Source organism: Acanthaster planci, linkage group LG06 (assembly GCF_054643075.1).
Source record: "Acanthaster planci isolate LZ-2023a linkage group LG06, COTS_SCS, whole genome shotgun sequence".
NCBI lineage: Eukaryota > Metazoa > Echinodermata > Asteroidea > Valvatida > Acanthasteridae > Acanthaster > Acanthaster planci.
In genome coordinates, this window is record NC_141782.1 from 16,526,529 (window position 1) to 16,546,824 (window position 20,296).

The 20,296-nt window shown below is 41.8% G+C and overlaps 1 protein-coding gene across 7 annotated transcripts in view; it reads right to left on the reverse strand.

Moving 5' to 3' along the window:
• Positions 1 to 20,296, reverse strand: part of LOC110982186 (uncharacterized) — a 102,832-nt gene that overhangs the window by 10,981 nt on the left and 71,555 nt on the right. For all 7 annotated transcript variants that reach the window (XM_087137976.1, XM_087137983.1, XM_087137981.1 and 4 more), the window contains 20 exons: positions 18,977 to 19,114; positions 18,018 to 18,335; positions 16,361 to 16,564; positions 15,999 to 16,136; positions 13,112 to 13,429; positions 11,396 to 11,599; positions 11,033 to 11,170; positions 10,000 to 10,317; positions 8,402 to 8,605; positions 8,040 to 8,177; positions 7,000 to 7,317; positions 5,879 to 6,082; positions 4,918 to 5,055; positions 4,427 to 4,744; positions 3,909 to 4,112; positions 2,948 to 3,085; positions 2,459 to 2,776; positions 1,522 to 1,869; positions 829 to 1,035; positions 258 to 395 (listed from right to left, as the gene is read on the reverse strand). In XM_087137976.1, coding sequence (XP_086994102.1) covers positions 258 to 395; positions 829 to 1,035; positions 1,522 to 1,869; positions 2,459 to 2,776; positions 2,948 to 3,085; positions 3,909 to 4,112; positions 4,427 to 4,744; positions 4,918 to 5,055; positions 5,879 to 6,082; positions 7,000 to 7,317; positions 8,040 to 8,177; positions 8,402 to 8,605; positions 10,000 to 10,317; positions 11,033 to 11,170; positions 11,396 to 11,599; positions 13,112 to 13,429; positions 15,999 to 16,136; positions 16,361 to 16,564; positions 18,018 to 18,335; positions 18,977 to 19,114 — 4,449 coding nt within the window. The remainder of the gene's footprint in view (positions 1 to 257; positions 396 to 828; positions 1,036 to 1,521; positions 1,870 to 2,458; positions 2,777 to 2,947; positions 3,086 to 3,908; positions 4,113 to 4,426; positions 4,745 to 4,917; positions 5,056 to 5,878; positions 6,083 to 6,999; positions 7,318 to 8,039; positions 8,178 to 8,401; positions 8,606 to 9,999; positions 10,318 to 11,032; positions 11,171 to 11,395; positions 11,600 to 13,111; positions 13,430 to 15,998; positions 16,137 to 16,360; positions 16,565 to 18,017; positions 18,336 to 18,976; positions 19,115 to 20,296) is intronic.

The window sequence follows — 20,296 nt, forward strand, 5'->3', positions numbered from 1 at the left end:
GACTACTGCTACCTCCCATAAGTGTTTGGTTGCATTAACTGTGAATGCAAGTACATGTCTAATGATAAGAAATATTTGGAAAAGATCTCTGTGTAGAAAGGAGTAGGTGTGGAAACAACTTCCATGAATGTGAAGTCTTAACATTTGCAAACATGACACCTTAGCAATGATGTTTGCGCCCAATAATGAACTGTTCTTCAGAATGCAGAGTGGCTTGGGTGGTTTACTTTTAGTTGCATACAAAAAACTGCACTCACCTTCATCGGGTATACAAACAACACCTGCATCCTCACTGTGGCCACAGTTCTGATTTCCCCACCCATCACTAGGACAATCCACGAGTCTGCTTTCTGTGCCCAGGCAAAAAACTTCATCAAGGAGGATTGGACCCTGACCTGTAAGACAACAGCAGATGCCAAAGGTTTCTATCAACTAATTGAACACAATTTCCAATTCTTCCTTTCTCTGAATCCCTAGAATCTGCATACTGAATGACCATCCCATGCACATATTATCACGGATGGTAAAAGCTACAAATTAGAGAGTCACTTGGTGAAATGGGCTTACCTCAATTCAAATGACAAAATGGGACAGATTGCCCAGAAGGTATTTTATTGTTACAATTGAATAAATCCCCACCACCTGACCAGAGAATAATTACAACTGTTTTGCTCTAAAGATGCATGGAAATAGATCACTATGCTATGCAGAAACACAAGAATGTCTGTTGAAGCATGCACTAGTGGCTTGAGCTATTATTGCCATCTATTCTCTGACGAAGACTTGAACAAATGTCAAAGACCAGCCCATGACTTTACTCAAATTTACCTTGACCAAATTCAGCACCACTTGCTGCTCTTCCAGCTCCGTTACTGAAGCCCAGCTGTCTGCATACCACATTGGCATCCTCAGTGTCCCAGTTGTCATCACAGATGGTTCCCCAGATGCCATCATGGTTCACCTCGACTCGTCCAGTGTTTGGGTCTGGGCCAACCAATCGAACATTACCTTCATCCGGGCTCTCTTCCGGTGCTCCTAGGATGTAGAAAAAGAAGATAGCAGCAAGTTAGCAGCAAGTATGTAAAACACAGGTGATTCTTTAGTGAAAATCTTGATCTGCGTCATTGTTACAAAGGCAAGGATTTTATCTAAAAAAAAAAAATCAAACCAGGAAAACACATACGAAAATGGACAGATCAGCAAACGGACAGATCAGTTTTAATCACTTAACTCGTCAAAACTCAGATAATCTGTTCATCAAAACTACACTCCTTTATTCCTATAGATCTCTTTCACTGAATGCCATTTTTGTGGGAAAATTACAACTACATACACGGGGCGAAAAGGAGCATGTGCGTGCGGTGTGCAAATGTTCTATACTCACATGTGTGCTGATCCATAGATCTTCATATTACCATACAGCCATTTACGCCATGAAAATTTGAAATAAAAATGCCAATGCACGTGGCAATCTGTATGAAGTGACATCATCTAAGACAGACCTCTCCCTAAATAACCTACCTGTGTCTGTTTGGCACGTAATGCCCACATCTTCCCAGTGTCCACAGCCTGATGTTCCCCACTGTCCCCAAATGCAAGCTTCCAAGCTGGCCTCCGTTCCACCACAAGTTACTCTCGCCAGGATGGGACCTGTTCCTTCCCCATACTCGGAGGTGCCATCGGAACTGCTTGTGACACCGCTGAAGCCCAGCTGTCGGCAGGCCAATTCTGCCTCCGTGGCACCCCAAAAATCATCACAGATGGTCCCCCACTCGCCCTCGTGGTAGACCTCAACGCGGCCTCGATTGGCTGTTGGTCCTCCAGCCAGTCGTAGAGTATTACTCAGCGGAACTGCCTCGCTATCCTCATCTACCAAAACAACAACAGCAGCAACAAGTGAAAGTCTGATTTCCATACACTGTCACAAAAATAAATGTGATTCTCAACCAATGACAAGAAAGGCTGCTGTAACTTTCTGGATTTGCCATTAGATTGTGGCTACACTGGAAATGTATAACATGATAATGACGAGATGATTAGTACACAGCAATAAATGACCACTTTTCTGCCTTTTAGATTTTTTTCTGTGGGTGATTTCAAAGCCTTTCTGAAATGGTCAATCTCTTTAGTGTGGCTGCCCTTTGAAAAGGAGAGGAAATTTCATGCTCTCCATGTGAAAAAAAGATACAAAAACTGTGTCTACAATGGACATGCCAGAAGCATAAACAAGGCACACACTTCCTGCACGTAACTCATGTACTTCATAGGAAAAGATTACAAACCGCACAGATACAAACTCTACAGTCTGTGCTTGAGAATACCAGGATGTGATTGTTAAACATCTACCAACACTTTGTAGGAACAAACACGACAATGTTTCATTATTGATGTGCAAGGTTTGTAACTTCCAAACAACGCCATCCCTACGACAACTTCATAACATTTCACTGTTACTTACTGCTGCAAACCACTCCTGCATCCTCATCATGCCCACAGTTTTCCACTCTCCAACCTCTGTTTGGACAGTCTTCCAGTCTAGACTCCTCGCCTGTGCATCCCATGTCATCAAGCAGAATGGGTCCAGTGCCAGCCCCAAACCCAGCTCCAATGACTGCCTCCGTGGCACTCGCAAATCCTAGCTGCTTGCAGACAATGTTGGCATCAGTCATATCCCACTCATCATCACAGACGGTGCCCCATTCGCCTTGGTAGTAGACCTCCACGCGTCCTTCGTTGTCGTTCTCACTACCAGCAAGACGCACTGTCACATCAGGCTCTAAGAATGCCAAAGAAGTATTGAGGTTGAATATGAAATGTGGAGGCTGTAGAGTTCACATGCATTTAACAGAATCTCTCCTGTGATACGCCATCTGTCAAAAAATTTTCAAATAAGTCATGTTTTTAAGCCAACTTGCACAAGAAGTCTTACTTCCAAGCCTTCACCTACCTTCATCTGGCAGACAGACTACACCAGCATCTTCATCATGGCCACAGTTCTCAACTTCCCATCCTCGATTGGAGCAATCTACAAGTCTGCTCTCTGTGCCAGCACAAGCAACGTCATCCAGGAAGGTAGGTTCCTCACCTTCAGAAGAGTAACACAAGTGAAGGTTCTTCCATCATTATAACCAGTCCAGTATTATATGTAGTTTACTTTTATTTAGCAAAAATGTAAGTTTTCAACTGATTCCTCAGTCTGATAGAGCAAATCAAATGCATAAAATGCAGCACAGTATTCAGGTCCAAACAAGTGTGTAATAAGCCACTTTTTACTTTTAAAAGACAGTGCACTGTGTAGCCAAGAACTTCTGTCAATTTCGAACAAATACTTCCTAATGGGAAACCCAAACAGTCTGTTATTTAAGGGCCTGTTTGGTTCATGTGGATCTGGATTGCGATCAGTGATCCGACAGTTGTTCGCCGACACCAGAGCCTGCATAACAGATAGTGAGCACCAGCTTTGGGATAACTGATGGAGATCCAGATCCATGTGAACCCAACAGGCCCTTAGTGTTATGCATGTCTCATTAGAGAGATGACTCAAACGCCATTTAATGCATTTAACAAAGCAATCTATATATTTTGAAGGTACTGAGGAGGCTAGCCACATCATGTCCCTTGGTTGCCTGGTAAGCATAAATGTCCATGCCTAGATTCAGCAGGTACTGACAACAAAACCACAGGGGCAACATATTGAGAATATTCAATTATCTTGCATTAAAACAAGGTACGACATATCATAGATGTGCACTAGATTATGTAAAGCACTGATCTGAGTGCACAAGACAAGTTTCCCGACTGAATGATCCCCAACCCACAGTATCACAGAAGAAAAAAAATCAACCTGAGCATGGCCATATAGCAGCAGCAAAGGCCATGTTTTTCATTTTAACCACTGAGAACCATACCTTCACCAAACTCGGCACTGCTTGCTGCTCTTGCAGCCCCGTTAGTGAAGCCCAGCTGTCTACACACCACATTGGCATCATCAATGTCCCACTCATCATCACAGACAGTCCCCCAGATTCCGTTGTGTTTCACCTCAACTCGCCCGAGGTTGGGCTCTGGCCCTACCAGTCGAATGTCTCCTTCAGAGCTAACATCTGTCTCATCTGATGAATATGTTAATCAATTACACTGTGCCCAATTGTATGACCTGCAGTGCGCTCTACATGTACATAATAAGTGCACTCTACAATGAGTCTCTAAATGACTTTCATTAACAAACCCAATTCATTAATGCAAGAATACTATACACAAAGCCAATCAAAATTGGACTTTACTGATTAAACAAGAAGATTCGATTAAAAAATTAATTGTTGAATAAGCTCTCTCTATTATCCCACAAAAGTCATCTTACAAAGCTCAATTTTTGCCAGGAAATAGATACACCACGGCAACTTTATAAAATTTCACTGTTACGTACCAGCGCAAACCACTCCTGCATCTTCATCATGCCCACAATTCTCCACTCCCCAACCTCTGTTTGGACAGTCTTCCAGTCTGGATTCAGTTCCTGTACAGTCCACATCATCAAGCAGAATCTGTCCTGTGCCTGCCCCAAACCCGGCTCCGGCGACTGCCTCTGTGGCATTCACAAACCCTAGCTGCTTGCAGACGACATTAGCATCGCTAATATCCCACTCGTCATCACAGACGGTGCCCCATTCGCCTTGGTAGTAGACCTCCACCCGTCCTTCGTTGTCACTCTCGCTGCCAGCAAGACGCACTGTTACATCAGGCTCTAAGAATGCCAAAAAAGTGTTGAGGTTGAATATGAAATGTGGAGGCTGTAGAGTTCACATGCATTTAACAGAATCTCTCCTGTGATACACCATCTGTCAAAAATTTTTCAAATAAGTCATGTTTTTTAAACCAACTTGCACAAGAAGTCTTACTTCCAAAGCCTTCACCTACCTTCATCTGGCAGACAGACTACACCAGCATCTTCATCATGGCCACAGTTCTCAACTTCCCATCCTCGATTGGAGCAATCTACAAGTCTGCTCTCTGTGCCAGCACAAGCAACGTCATCCAGGAAGGTAGGTTCCTCACCTTCAGAAGAGTAACACAAGTGAAGGTTCTTCCATCATTATAACCAGTCCAGTATTACATGTAGTTTACTTTTATTTAGCAAAAATGTAAGTTTTCAACTGATTCCTCAGTCTGATAGAGCAAATCAAATGCATAAAATGCAGCACAGTATTCAGGTCAAAACAAGTGTGTAATAAACCACTTTTTACTTTTAAAAGACAGTGCACTGTGTAGCCAAGAACTTCTGTCAATTTCGAACAAATACTTCCTAATGGGAAACCCAAACAGTCTGTTATTTAAGGGCCTGTTTGGTTCATGTGGATCTGGATTGCAATCAGTGATCCGACAGTGGTTCACCGACACCAGAGCCTGCATAACAGATAGTGAGCACCAGCTTTGGGATCACCGATGGAGATCCAGATCCATGTGAACCCAACAGGCCCTTAGTGTTATGCATGTCTCATTAGAGAGATGACTCAAAGGCCATTTAATGCATTTAACAAAGCAATCTATATATTTTGAAGGTACTGAAGAGGCTAGCCACATCATGTCCCTTGGTTGCCTGGTAAGCATAAATGTCCATGCCTAGATTCAGCAGGTACTGACAACAAAACCACAGGGGCAACATATTGAGAATATTCAATTATCTTGCATTAAAACAAGGTACGACATATCATAGATGTGCACTAGATTATGTAAAGCACTGATCTGAGTGCACAAGACAAGTTTCCCGACTGAATGATCCCCAACCCACAGTATCACAGAAGAAAAAAAATCAACCTGAGCATGGCCATATAGCAGCAACAAAGGCCATGTTTTTCATTTTAACCACTGAGAACCATACCTTCACCAAACTCGGCACTGCTTGCTGCTCTTGCAGCCCCGTTAGTGAAGCCCAGCTGTCTACACACCACATTGGCATCATCAATGTCCCACTCATCATCACAGACAGTCCCCCAGATTCCGTTGTGTTTCACCTCAACTCGCCCGAGGTTGGGTTCTGGCCCTACCAGTCGAATGTCTCCTTCAGAGCTCACATCTGTCTCATCTGATGAATATGTTAATCAATTACACTGTGCCCAAATGTATGACCTGAAGTGTGCTCTACATGTATGTAAGTGCACTCTACAATGAGTCTCTAATGACTTTCATTAACAAACCCAATTCATTAATGCTAGAAAACTGTACACAAATTCAAACAAAATTGGAGTTTACTAATGAGAGAAGATCCGATTAAAAATTTAATTGTTGAATAAGCTCTCTCTAGTGTACCATCAAAGTCACCTTACATGGCTCCATTTTTGCCTGAAGATTTTTGTGGATTCATCACCCAGTTTACGTGATTCCTGCATTGATAGGCTTTAATTTCAGTTGTTTAACATTTCAAATTAGTTAACAAGAAATGTATATTTTCAGTACAACACAATTTGCATTGGCTGAAATTTTTGGGGTCTGTCTTCATCTTAAGTGAGTATTTTCCCTAAACGTAGAATCATGCAAAGTTCAACTGGGACAGATGACTTATGATAGCTCTGATTGAAATCTCATCTCAACAGAGTTTGTACAAACAGGAGTTGACTGAATATGCCCACAGACATAGACAATCTGATAGCTCAGTTGCATATGAACACCGTATCCACAGTGCTCAGTCAGATTTGTTTCCTGTTGTGGACAGTATAGAGTACACAACTCAGAGCTACATTGCACCAGCCAGTTAAAATGCACCCTCACCAGCAAAGAAAAGAGACAGGCTGATGGGAAGTATTTCAACCACTGATCAATCACATGGCATACACATAAAGACTTTACTTGCAAACGGAAATTCGTCGCATCTGCTCAGCGCTTTCTGTGCCAAGTACTGCACATGAACATGTCCACCAATGTTGTTGCTATGACATAACGCACATCATTCTTACTTGAAGCAGATACACCTCGGCAACTTTATACAATTTCACTGTTACATACCAAAGCAAACCACTCCTGCATCTTCATCATGCCCACAGTTCTCCACTCCCCAACCTCTGTTTGGACAGTCTTCCAGTCTAGATTCAGTTCCTGTACAGTCCACATCATCAAGCAGAATCTGTCCTGCGCCTGCCCCAAACCCAGCTCCAGTAACAGCCTGTGTGGCACCTGCAAACCCTAGCTGCTTGCAGACAACGTTAGCATCGCTAATATCCCACTCGTCATCACAGACAGTGCCCCATTCGCCTTGGTAGTAGACCTCCACCCGTCCTTCTTTGTCATTCTCGCTGCCAGCAAGGCGAACCGTTGCATCAGGCTCTGAGAATGTCAAAAACATGTTGCAGTTGTGCTTTTTCTCCAATATGGACTCATCAATTTGACAATAGTGTGAGACTTAATTGACAACTTAATTCAGGCCAGCAACTGTTATGTGTTTCCCCAGTGGCTATAAATTCTGCTGCTATCAGAACTTTCCAAACCTGTTCCACAATCCATCACCAAGCAGGATATCACTCATGAAAATTCAATGAGGGTGCAATCCTTTGAGCCAACAAAGCAACTTTTGTTAAGTCCAGGTAAAACAGGAATGACAATTACAGCCCATGTTCTGATTCATGTGCACACTGGGATTTTGAGTGACTATTTAGTGGTAAATTGTATGACCGTTACAGAAAACCCTGCAAAAGCGACTGGCCCCTTGAATGTTTTTCAAATCTGTGACGCTTTGGTGTGATTTTGTCATGCCTTGTTGGTTGTATGAAACCAGTAAAACCAATACATCTTTTAGCTGAAATGAGTTTATTTCAATGTTTTGCCATTTCCTCTGGTTTTCTTTTGTGCATGTGTGTGCAATCACTTCTGCTCTTAAACTTCAATCAAAATATAACTTGTCTTTCAGCTGAGAATTGGCTGGAAAAATAAGTATGAATAACATATCAAATATGAAGGTTTTAGAATTCACATGTATTTCAAGAGATATCTCCTGCAATACAACATGTGTCTCAATAACAACAAGACTCATTTATAAATCCTTGACCTACCTTCATCTGGCAGACAGACTACACCAGCATCTTCATCATGGCCACAGTTCTCAACTTCCCATCCAGGATTGGGGCAATCTACAAGTCTGCTCTCTGTGCCAGCACAAGCAACATCATCCAGGAAGGTAGGTTCCTCACCTTGAGAGGCATAACAAAAGTGAACGTTCTTCTCCTGTTAACTAGTCTAATATAATTAGTTAATTTCTATTCATGATTAATGATTTCTCTAATGATTCCTTGGTTTGACAAAGCAAATCAATGAATACCATCCCACAGTATCAAAAAAGAAAAAATTAACCTGAGCATGGGCTGATGACAACAACAAAGGCCATGTTTTTCATTTTGACCACTGAGCACCCTACCTTCACCAAACTGAGCACTGCTTGCTGCTCTTGCAGCCCCGTTAGTGAAGCCCAGCTGTCTACACACCACATTGGCATCATCAATGTCCCACTCATCATCACAGACAGTCCCCCAGATTCCGTTGTGTTTCACCTCAACTCGCCCGAGGTTGGGTTCTGGCCCAACCAGTCGAATGTCTCCTTCAGAGCTCATATCTGTCTCATCTGATGAATATGTTAATCAATTACACTGTGCCCAATTGTATGACCTGAAGGCTGAGTTTGGGCGGCTTGTTCTCGTTTGTTCAAGAACAGCTCGATTTGTTGTTCGTGGGTTGGTCGCTCGTACCCCGGCAATGTACAACCGCTTATTAGCGCTAGTAGTTATTTGTGCCAAGCAACATGCAACATGGCAGCGTCCTTGTGCATTCTTCGGGAGTTAATGTTGGATAACTGGGGTAATTTCTTTTCCATTTAAAAAATTCATTTCTGTCATGGAAAATTATTAATGTTTATTTTTGCCAAACTTTCCATTGTCTTCGGCTTTGTAAAGCCATATCGGTACTTTCTGCAGCTGTTCAAAAATCAAATCTCATGAGTTTTTCCTTGTGTTCGTGTTAAATCCTGACGAGGAGGTGGTGTGTGATCCTGTTCCAAGAACAGTGTTCTTGGGTCGTGTTCCCGCCATTTGAGCATGAGAACACGAAACCTCTGTCAAGAACAGACCGCCCAAACTCGACCGAAGTGTACTCTACATGTATATAAGTGCACTCTACAATGAGTCTCTAATGACTTTCATTAACAAACCCAGTTCATTAATGCAAAAATACTGTACACAAATCCAAACAAAATTGGAGTTTACAAATGAGAGAAGATCCGATTAAAAATTTAATTGTTGAATAAGCTCTCTCTTGTGTACCACCAAAGTCACCTTACATGGCTCCATTTTTGCCTGAAGATTTTTGTGGACTCAGCACCCAGTTTATGTGATTCCTGCATTGATGGGCCTCATTTTCAGTTGTCTAACATTTCAAATTAGTTAACAAGAAAACTATATTTCCAGTACAACACAATTTGCATTAGCTGAAATTTTTGGGGTCTGTCTTCATCTTAAGTGAATATTTTCCCCAAATGTAGAATCATGCAAAGTTTAACTGGGACAGATGACTTATGATAGCTCTGATTGAAATCTCATCTCAACAGAGTTTGTACAAACAAGAGTTGACTGAATATGCCCACAGACATAGACAATCTGATAGCTCAGTTGCATATGAACACTGTATCCACAGTTGTTAATCCAGATTTATTTCCTGTTGTGGACAGTATAGATTACACAACTCAGACCTACATTGCACCATCCGCAGCCAGTTAAAATGCACCCTCACCAGCAAAGAAAAGAGACAGGCTGGCAGGATGTATTTCAACCACTGATCAATCACACGGCATACACATAAAGACTTTACTTCCAAACGGAAATTTGTCACATCTGCTTAGTGCTTCCTGTGCCAAGTACTGCACATGAACGTGTCCACCAATGTTGTTGCTATGACATAACGCACATCATTCTTACTTGAAGCAGATACACCTCGGCAACTTTATACAATTTCACTGTTACATACCAAAGCAAACCACTCCTGCATCTTCATCATGCCCACAGTTCTCCACTCCCCAACCTCTGTTTGGACAGTCTTCCAGTCTAGATTCATCTCCTGTACAGTCCACATCATCAAGCAGAATCTGTCCTGCGCCTGCCCCAAACCCAGCTCCAGTAACAGCCTGTGTGGCACCTGCAAACCCTAGCTGCTTGCAGACAATGTTAGCATCGCTAATATCCCACTCGTCATCACAGACAGTGCCCCATTCGCCTTGGTAGTAGACCTCCACCCGTCCTTCTTTGTCATTCTCGCTGCCAGCAAGGCGAACCGTTGCATCAGGCTCTGAGAATGTCAAAAACATGTTGCAGTTGTGCTTTTTCTCCAATATGGACTCATCAATTTGACAATAGTGTGAGACTTAATTGACAACTTTATTCAGGCTAGCAACTGTTATGTGTTTCCCCAGTGGCTATAAATTCTGCTGCTATCAGAACTTTCAAAACCTGTTCTACAATCCATCACCAAGCAGGATACCACTCAATGAGGGTGCAATCCTTTGAGCCAACAAAGCAATTTCTGCTCAGTCAACGAAAAAACAGGAATGACAATTACAGCCCATGTTCTGATTCATGTGCACACTGGGATTTTGAGTGACTATTTAGTCATAAATTGTACAACCCGTAACAGAAAACCCTGCAAAAGCGACTGGTCCCCTTGAATGTTTTCAAATATTTGGCATTTTGGTGTGATTTCGTCATGCCTTGTTGGTAGTATGAAACCAGTAAAACCAATACATCTTTAAGCTGAAATGAGTTTATTTTAATGTTTTGTCATTTCCTCTGGTTTTCTTGTTGTGCATGTGTGTCCAATCACTTATGCTCTTAAACTTCAATCACCATATAACTTCTCTTTCAGTTGAGAATTGGCCGGAAAAATAAGTATGAATAACATATCAAATATGAAGGTGCTAGAATTCACATGTATTTCAAGAGATATCTCCTGACATACAACATGTGTCTCAATAACAACAAGTCTCATTTATAAAACCTTCACCTACCTTCATCTGGCAGACAGACTACGCCAGCATCTTCACTATGACCACAGTTCTCAACTTCCCATCCAGGATTGGGGCAATCTACAAGTCTGCTCTCTGTGCCAGCACAAGCAACGTCATCCAGGAAGGTAGGTTCCTCACCTTGACAGGCATAACAAAAGTGAACGTTCTTCTACTGTTAACTAGTCTAATATCATTAGTTAATTTCTATTCATGATTAACGATTTCTCTAATGATTCCTTGGTTTGACAAAGCAAATCAATGAATACCATCCTACAGTATCAAAAAAGAAAAAAATCAACCTGAGCATGGGCTGATGGCAACAACAAAGGCCATGTTTTTCAATTTAACCTCTGAGCACCATACCTTCACCAAACTGAGCACCAATTGCTGCTCTTGCAGCCCCGTTAGTGAAGCCCAGCTGTCTACACACCACATTGGCATCATCAATGTCCCACTCATCATCACAGACAGTCCCCCAGATTCCGTTGTGTTTCACCTCAACTCGCCCAAGGTTGGGTTCTGGCCCAACCAGTCGAATGTCTCCTTCAGAGCTCACATCTGTCTCATCTGATGAATATGTTAATCATAACCAGAAGACAATTTAAGAACAGGTAGTGTATGCATTCCAAGGCCATGTTCAGACAGTATTTCAGCTAAAACTCAAATGAACATGACAAATGTTTGTCACATGTCTTGTTTACAAGCTCTACAATTTTTGAAAAGAACTTTGCCTTCTCCCCTGCTCTTGTAAACATATTTTGCAACTGAAAGCCTTCGGTTAACAATGTATAGTATTTTTCTTTGTTGCTGTTAAGTAGAAGACGTCCACAATGTATATAGAAACTAATCGGACATTGGTTGTAACAGTTCACTGGTTGGAACGAATGTAATTATGCATGTTTCTGTAAGGAAACATTTACTTTAAGACAAATATGGACACAAAATTGGTTACTAAAAAGACTTTTGACACCAACACATGGGAAAACATTGTTTACAACCCATTTTTCTTTTGTAACTGCAAAGCAAATTTATGCTTCAAGGCTGAAAGCCTACATGTGTAATTTGTGGGCTTGATATTGTCTTTTTTCTCTATGACACCTAAGCCAGAGTGCAGTGTCAGCAGGCACAATGTGGAACAATGGCACCTGCACACAAAGTGCAATTACACTGTGCCTGATATCACGACCAGCAGTGCACTCTACATGTACATAATAAGTGCACTCTACAGTGAGTCTATGATGACTTTCATTAAAAAACGCAATTCATTAATGCAAAAATACTGTACACAAATCCAAACAAAATTGGGGTTTTACTTATTAGACACCAAGATCCGATTACAAAATTAATTGTTGAATAAGCTCTCTTGGGTATCACCAAAGTCACCTTACATGGCTCCATTTTTGCCTGAAGATTTTTGTGGATTCAGTGGCCAGTTTATGTGATTCCTGCATTGATGGACCTCAATTTCAGTTGTTTAACATTTCAAATTTATTAACAAGAAAAGTATATTTTAGTACAACATAGTTTGCATTGGCTGAAATATTTGGGGACCGTGTTCATCTTAAGTGAATATTTTCCCCGAACGTAAAATCATGCTAAGTTCAACTGGGACAGATGACTTATGATAGCTCTGATTGAAATCTCATCTCAACAGAGTTTGTACAAACAAGGTTGACTGGATATGCCCACATACATGGACAATCTGCTAGCTTAGCTGCATATGAACACCGTATCCACAGTGCTCAGTCAGATTTGTTTCCTGTTGTGGACAGTATACATGTAAAGTACACAACTCAGAGCTACATTGCACCCAATCCGCAGCAAGTTGAAATGCACCCTCACCAGCAAAGACCAGAGACAGGCTGGTGGGAAGTATTTCAACCACTGATCAATCACATGGCATACACACACAAAGACTTTACTTCCAAACTGAACTTTGTCACATCTGCTCAGTGCTTCCTTTACCGAGTACTGCACATGAACGTGTCCACCAATGTTGTTGCTATGATAAAAAAACACATCACATTTGCTTGAAGCAGATGCACCAGGGCAACTTTATAAAATTTCACTGTTACATACCAAAGCAAACCACTCCTGCATCTTCATCATGCCCACAATTCTCCACTCCCCAACCTCTGTTTGGACAGTCTTCCAGTCTAGATTCATCTCCTGTACAGCCCACATCATCAAGCAGAATCTGTCCTGTGCCTGCCCCAAACCCAGCTCCAGTAACAGCACGTGTGGCACCTGCAAACCCTAGCTGCTTGCAGACAACGTTAGCTTCGCTAATATCCCACTCGTCATCACAGACAGTGCCCCATTCGCCTTGGTAGTAGACCTCCACCCGTCCTTCGTTGTCATTCTCGCTGATAGCAAGGCGTACTGTCACATCAGGCTCTGAGAATGTCAAAGACATGTTGCAGTTGTACTTTTTCTCCAATATGGACTCATCAATTGGACAACAGTGTGAGACTTAATTGACAACTTTATTCAGGCCAGCAACTGTTATGTGTTTACCCAGTGGCTTTAAATTCTGCTGTTATCAGAACACTCCAAACCTCAGGCCTCGAATTTCATGACGGCCATGGCCTTCGGTGCCCTCCCATTTGGCCGTGGTGCCTCCGAAAAGTGATCATGTTTCACCGTCAAGATGGCAGTGCCCTTTTTCTCTTGGCCGTAGTGCCCTACACATGCATATTGACTGCCCCTGTTCAGCGAAGTACACGGAAAGCGGTATGGAAAGCGGCATACACATCATTCCTTGATTGCTCACATTCAACCGGAACACCGCGGCACCATCCAAACGCATGGCATGCACGCATAAAGCAGGGCGTGCGTGCACTATGTGTATGTGTGGGAATATCGTACACTCAGCCTGCCGCGCACCAGCAGCCCGGCCTGCTCCATGCATACAGCACGATCGTAAACATAGCGTGACACACCTGCCGGCCTATCCAAGGACTTAACATAACAGCGTATGCCTAAGCCAAGTATTTCAATGTATCATGCAATAATATCAGTCTAGAACAAGTGCTCATCAATGTGTACACGTTATCGGTATATCGAGAGCTTCACGTTTTTTCGTGCACACAGGACAATGGAATGGTCAGGGCAGTATTTTAACTAACGCCGTAATTTAGTGTTTGGAGTTTAGTGCTACACGCCGCGTGCGATCTGAACTGTACATACACGACATCGGTATAGTCGATCGGAACTACCCTGATTAATTCTCACATACGTTTTGTGCAAAATCACTGGCCTGGCCAGTTATTGTGGTATGCAAAATGCCGAGGAAAGAGGGCTGCAGTCAAAACAGGCCAAAGGCTTTCAACACTTGGCTGCTGGTTCAGCACTTATCATGCACATGTTCAAGTATAACGTGTATCCTACTTTTTTTAGACCTGAATCATTTTCATTCGATATAAAAAAAATCGGGATGGCATTAATGCCCATAACTTTGGTACGCTGATGGCATTAATGCCCATAACTTTGGTACGCTGATGGCATTAATGCCCATAACTTTGGTACGCTGATGGCATTAATGCCCGTAACTTTGGTACGCTGATGGCATTAATGCCCGTAACTGTGGTACCCTGATGGCATTAATGCCCGTAACTTTGGTATGCTGATGACATTAATGCCCATAACTTTGGTACGCTGATGAAATTAATGCCAATAACTTTGGTACGCTGATGGCATTAATGCCCATAACTGTGGTACGCTGATGGCATTAATGCCCATAACTGTGGTACGCTGATGGCATTAATGCCCATAACTCTGGTAACCTGATGGCATTAATGCCCATCACTCTGGTACGCTGATGGCATTAATGCCCATAACTCTGGTAACCTGATGGCATTAATGCCCATAACTCTGGTACGCTGATGGCATGAATGCCCATAACTTTGGTACGCTGATGACATTAATGCCCATAACTTTGGTACGCTGATGGCATTAATGCCCATAACTTTGGTACGCTGATGGCATCAATGCCCATAACTTTGGTACGCTGATGGCATCAATGCCCATAACTTTGGTACGCTGATGGCATTAATGCCCATAACTTTGGTACGCTGATGGCATTAATGCCCATAACTTTGGTACGCTGATGGCACTAATGCCCATAACTTTGGTACGCTGATGGCACTAATGCCCATAACTCTGGTACGCTGATGGCATTAATGCCCATAACTTTGGTACGCTGATGGCATCAATGCCCATAACTTTGGTACGCTGATGGCATCAATGCCCATAACTTTGGTACGCTGATGGCATTAATGCCCATAACTTTGGTATGCTGATGGCATTAATGCCCTCACGTTTGGCATTAGTGCCCTTTATTTCAGCCAGTCCACTAATGCCAAATGGCAGTACCCTGAAAAAAATGAAATTCGAGGCCTAAAACCTGTTCTACAATCAATCACCACGCAGGATATCACTGATATATATTAAATGAGGGTGCAATCCTTTGTGCCAACAAAGCAACTTCTGCTCAGTCCTGGTAAAACAGAAATGACAATTACAGAGTGCATTCGGATTTACGTGGACACTGAGATTTTGAGTGATCATTTAATGGTAAATTGTATGACCTGTAACAGAAAACCCTGCAAAAGCGACTGGTCCCCTTGAATGTTCCTCAAATTTTTGATGCTTTGGTGTGATTTTGTCATGCTTTGTTGGTAGTATGTAACCAGCAAGAAATACATCTTTAACTGAAATGAGTTTATTTTAATGTTTTGTCATTTCCTCTGGTTTTCTTTTTGTGCATGTGTGTCCAATCACTTATGCCCTTAAACTTCAATCACCATATAACTTATCTTTTAGCTGAGAATTGGCCGGAAAAATAAGCATGAATAACATATCAAATATGAAGGTTCTAGAATTCACATGTATTTCAAGAGATATCTCCTGCAATACAACATGTGTCTAAATAACAACAAGTCTCATTTATAAAACCTTCACCTACCTTCATCTGGCAGACAGACTACGCCTGCATCTTCATCATGGCCACAGTTCTCAACTTCCCATCCTGGATTGGGGCAATCTACAAGTCTGCTTTCTGTGCCAGCACAGGCAACATCATCCAGGAAGGTAGGTTCCTCACCTTGAGAGGCATAACAAAAGTGAACGTTCTTCTACTGTTAAACAGTCTAATATAATTATAGTTAATTTCTATTCATGATTAATGATTTCTCAAATGATTCCTTGGTTTGACAAAGCAAATCAATGAATATCATCCCGTATCAAAAAAGAAAAAAATCAACCTGAGCATGGCCATATAGCAGCAACAAAGGCCATGTTTTTCATTTTAACCTCTGAGCACCCTACCTTCACCAAACTGAGCACCAATTGCTGCTCTTGCAGCCCCGTTAGTGAAGCCCAGCTGTCTACACACCACATTGGCATCATCAATGTCCCACTCGTCATCACAGACAGTTCCCCAGATTCCGTTGTGTTTCACCTCAACTCGCCCGAGGTTGGGTTCTGGCCCAACCAGTCGAATGTCTCCTTCAGAGCTCACATCTGTCTCATCTGATGAATATGTTAATCATAAACGGAAGACAATTTAAGAACAGGTAGTGTATGCATTCCAAGGCCATGTTCAGAGAGTATTTCAGCTAAAACTCAAATGATCTTGACAAATGTTTGTCACATGTCGTGTTTACAAGCTCTACAATTTTTGGAAAGAACATTGCCTTTTCCCCTGCTCTTGTAAACATATTTTGCAACTGAAAGCCTTCGGTTAACAATGTATAGTATTTTCTTTGTTGTTGTAAAGTAAAGGAGGTCCACAATGTATATACAAACTAATTAGGCATTGGTTGTAACAGTTCACTGGTTAGGATGAATGTAATTATGCATATTTCTGTGAGGAAACATTTAATTGAATACAAAAACGGACACAAAAAATTGGTTACTACAAAGATGTTTTGACAACAGTGCATGGAAAAGCATTGTTTTTGACCCCTTTTTTGCAACTACAAAGCAAATTTATGCTTTCAGTCATGAAGGCCTATTTTATTGGTACGCAATTGTCTTTTTTCTCTATGACACCAATGCCAGAGTGCAGTGTCAACAGCCACAATGTGGAACAATGGCACCTGCAAAGTGCAATTACACTGTGCCTCAGTGTGCTCTACACGTACATAATAAGTGCACTTTACAATGAGTCTCTAATGACTTTCATTGACAAACCCAATTCATTAATGCAAGAAAACTGTACACAAATCCAAACAAAATTGGGGTTTTACTTATTAGAGAAGATCCGATTAAAAATTTAATTGTTGAATAAGCTCTCTCTAGTGTACCACCAAAGTCACCTTACACGGCTCCATTTTTGCCTGAAGATTTTTGTGGATTCATCACCCAGTTTGATGGGCTTTAATTTCAATTGTTTAACATTTCAAATTTATTAACAAGAAATGTATATTTTCAGTACAACATAGTTTGCATTGGCTGAAATCTTTTTGGGTCCATGTTCATCTTAAGTGAATATTTTCCTCAAACATAGAATCATGCAAAGTTCAACTGGGACAGATGACTTATGATAGCTCTGATTGAAATCTCATCTAAACAGAGTTTGTACAAACAAGGTTGACTGAATATGCCCACATACATGGACAATCTGATAGCTCAGTTGCATATGAACACTGTATCCACAGTGCTCGGTCAGATTTGTTTCCTGTTGTGGACAGTATAGATTACACAACTCAGAGCTACATTGCACCAGCCAGTTCAAATGCACCCTCACCAGCAAAGACCAGAGACAGGCTGGTGGGAAGTATTTCAACCACTGATCAATCACATGGCATATATTCAAAGACTTTACTTCCAAACTGAAATTTGTCACGTCTGCTCAGTACTTCCTGTACTATGTAATGCACATAAACGTGTCCACCCATGTTGTTGCTATGATAAAACACAAGTCATTCTTGCTTGAAGCAGATACACCAGGGCAACTTCATAAAATTTCACTGTCACGTACCAAAGCAAACTACTCCTGCATCTTCACCATGCCCACAGTTATCCACACCCCAACCTCTGTTTGGGCAGTCTTCCAGTCTAGATTCATTTCCTGTACATTCCACATCATCAAGCAGAATCTGTCCTGCGCCTGCCCCAAACCCAGCTCCAGTAACAGCCCGTGTGGCACCTGCAAACCCTAGCTGCTTGCAGACAACGTTAGCATCGCTAATATCCCACTCGTCATCACAGACAGTGCCCCATTCGCCTTGGTAGTAGACCTCCACCCGTCCTTCGTTGTCATTCTCGCTGCCAGCAAGGCGTACTGTCACCTCAGGCTCTGAAAATGCAAGCAAAAGTTGTTCCGGTGATATTTTTAAATAAGGCACATCTGTTCAAAAATTGTATATCAAAAAAAAGAACACGTATAAAGTATTACATGTATAAAGTATACATGTAAGTTTGTTGTTCAATATTGAAAGCTAAACATGCACCACACACAAAATCCAGCCTGGACCTAAATAATGCCTTAAAGAAACTCTGTAATACACAATATTGCCACCAAAAAAGTGACTCATAATACAAGACAGCAACTGTTTATCAGCTCTTCACCATTTACAGTTGGCACCATGCAAACATAGAAGTCTTGTGGAAACCCCTAAGATTTCATTTCATGTGCATCCAAGCACACTGTGAAGAAGCCTCAAAGTCCCTTTGCAAAGGGAGTTAGTGTACTGTGAATTGTTCCTATGTTTTCCAAGTGCTGTATATGCTTACCATAATCACAGAGTGAACATAGGACTCGATAAAGCAAAAAATGTCAACTTGAGACTCTGCCTGCTTTGATAAAGATGCTTGCAGATATTTTTCCCACCTGCTCCAATTCTGGTAAAGAAACGTTTGAGTCACACTTCTCTGCACAAACAAAACTGTCCCTCTATTTTCACTGATAAATGGCACCGTTGAAATTGCTCCACTCACCTTCGTTAGGCAGGCAGACAACGCCAGCATCTTCAGCATGGTTACAGTCACTGGTTCCCCACCCTGCATTGGAGCAATTCACAAGTCTGCTCTCTGTGCCAGTACATGCAACTTCATCCAGGTAGATCGGATCCAGACCTTTGAGAGAAAGGCACGAATGTGAACCTTAAATAAATCCTTCATAATATCAATATTATTTTTGTTTAAATTATCTCTCAAGTTATTCATTATTTTGATTGAGCAGATAGTTCTGTAATGTAAATGAGCAGTCGAAATGGTATCCTGAAGCTTCTTGACAGGGCTTGGAATAATAAGAAATAGTTGTCAAATGTGGGGGAATTTCTCAGCTCAAAGATTTCAAGAGACAGACAGTGGAATACCTAATTAGGCAGAACTACGGATCCAGGCAAATGACAGACAAAATGAGATGGTACGTGTCAGAGACAATAAATAAAATCAAAGAACTATGTGTTGGTTTATTCAGATAAAAGAAAAGGCAATCACTTACGAGCAAACAGTCACATAAAATGGCCATGTAACATACATGCAGAGCTAGTAACAGTGCTCGTTTCTACCATGGAGGCCAGCACAGAATTGCCTCAAAGTAAAGCACATGGCTTTTTGCGCACGCAGACAAATTGCCAAAAATACACAACTCACTTATAGGGTCAGACGGTGGCGACATGTGAGCTTAGACTGCCACCAATATCCTTACAATACCTTAAAAATAGTTTCATGTCTGATCTGAGGCCGTGTCAGAAACGGGCTTCCAGAGCTACTGCTAGGTCTATTGTCTACGCATCTCCACACATTTCCAATGGAGCGAAGACCTAGACGTAGCTCTAGACAAGAGATTCGGATGTAGCCTCAGTATGTTTTACTGCACGTCTGTGGCACAGACCCCACTTTTTGTGGCCAATCACTTATGACAGGACACACACTGAACCTAACACACAAGACGTTCATCTTCTTCTATCCAAGCCATAAGCAATACCACCTGTAGCTGATTTTACAAAAAAAGGCTTAACTTATACCACATTACAGCATTTGCACCTTCGTTTGGCGGTTGCAAGTTTTACGAGGCTTCGGACGATGTTAACCTTGACAAGGATGGTCACTATTGCGACGATGTCTCTTTCTGTACAAAATCTGTTGGTCCTTGTTTTTTTCTTAATTGGAAACTGGCTGTAATTTGGACGTCATTTCACAAACAGGACAAGATTTCCATTCCAATTTGGAACATGGCTGATCAATTTTTTAGTTTGTTAACCATAGTATGGCGAGTGACAATGGGTTTTACAACAATCACGATGAAATACT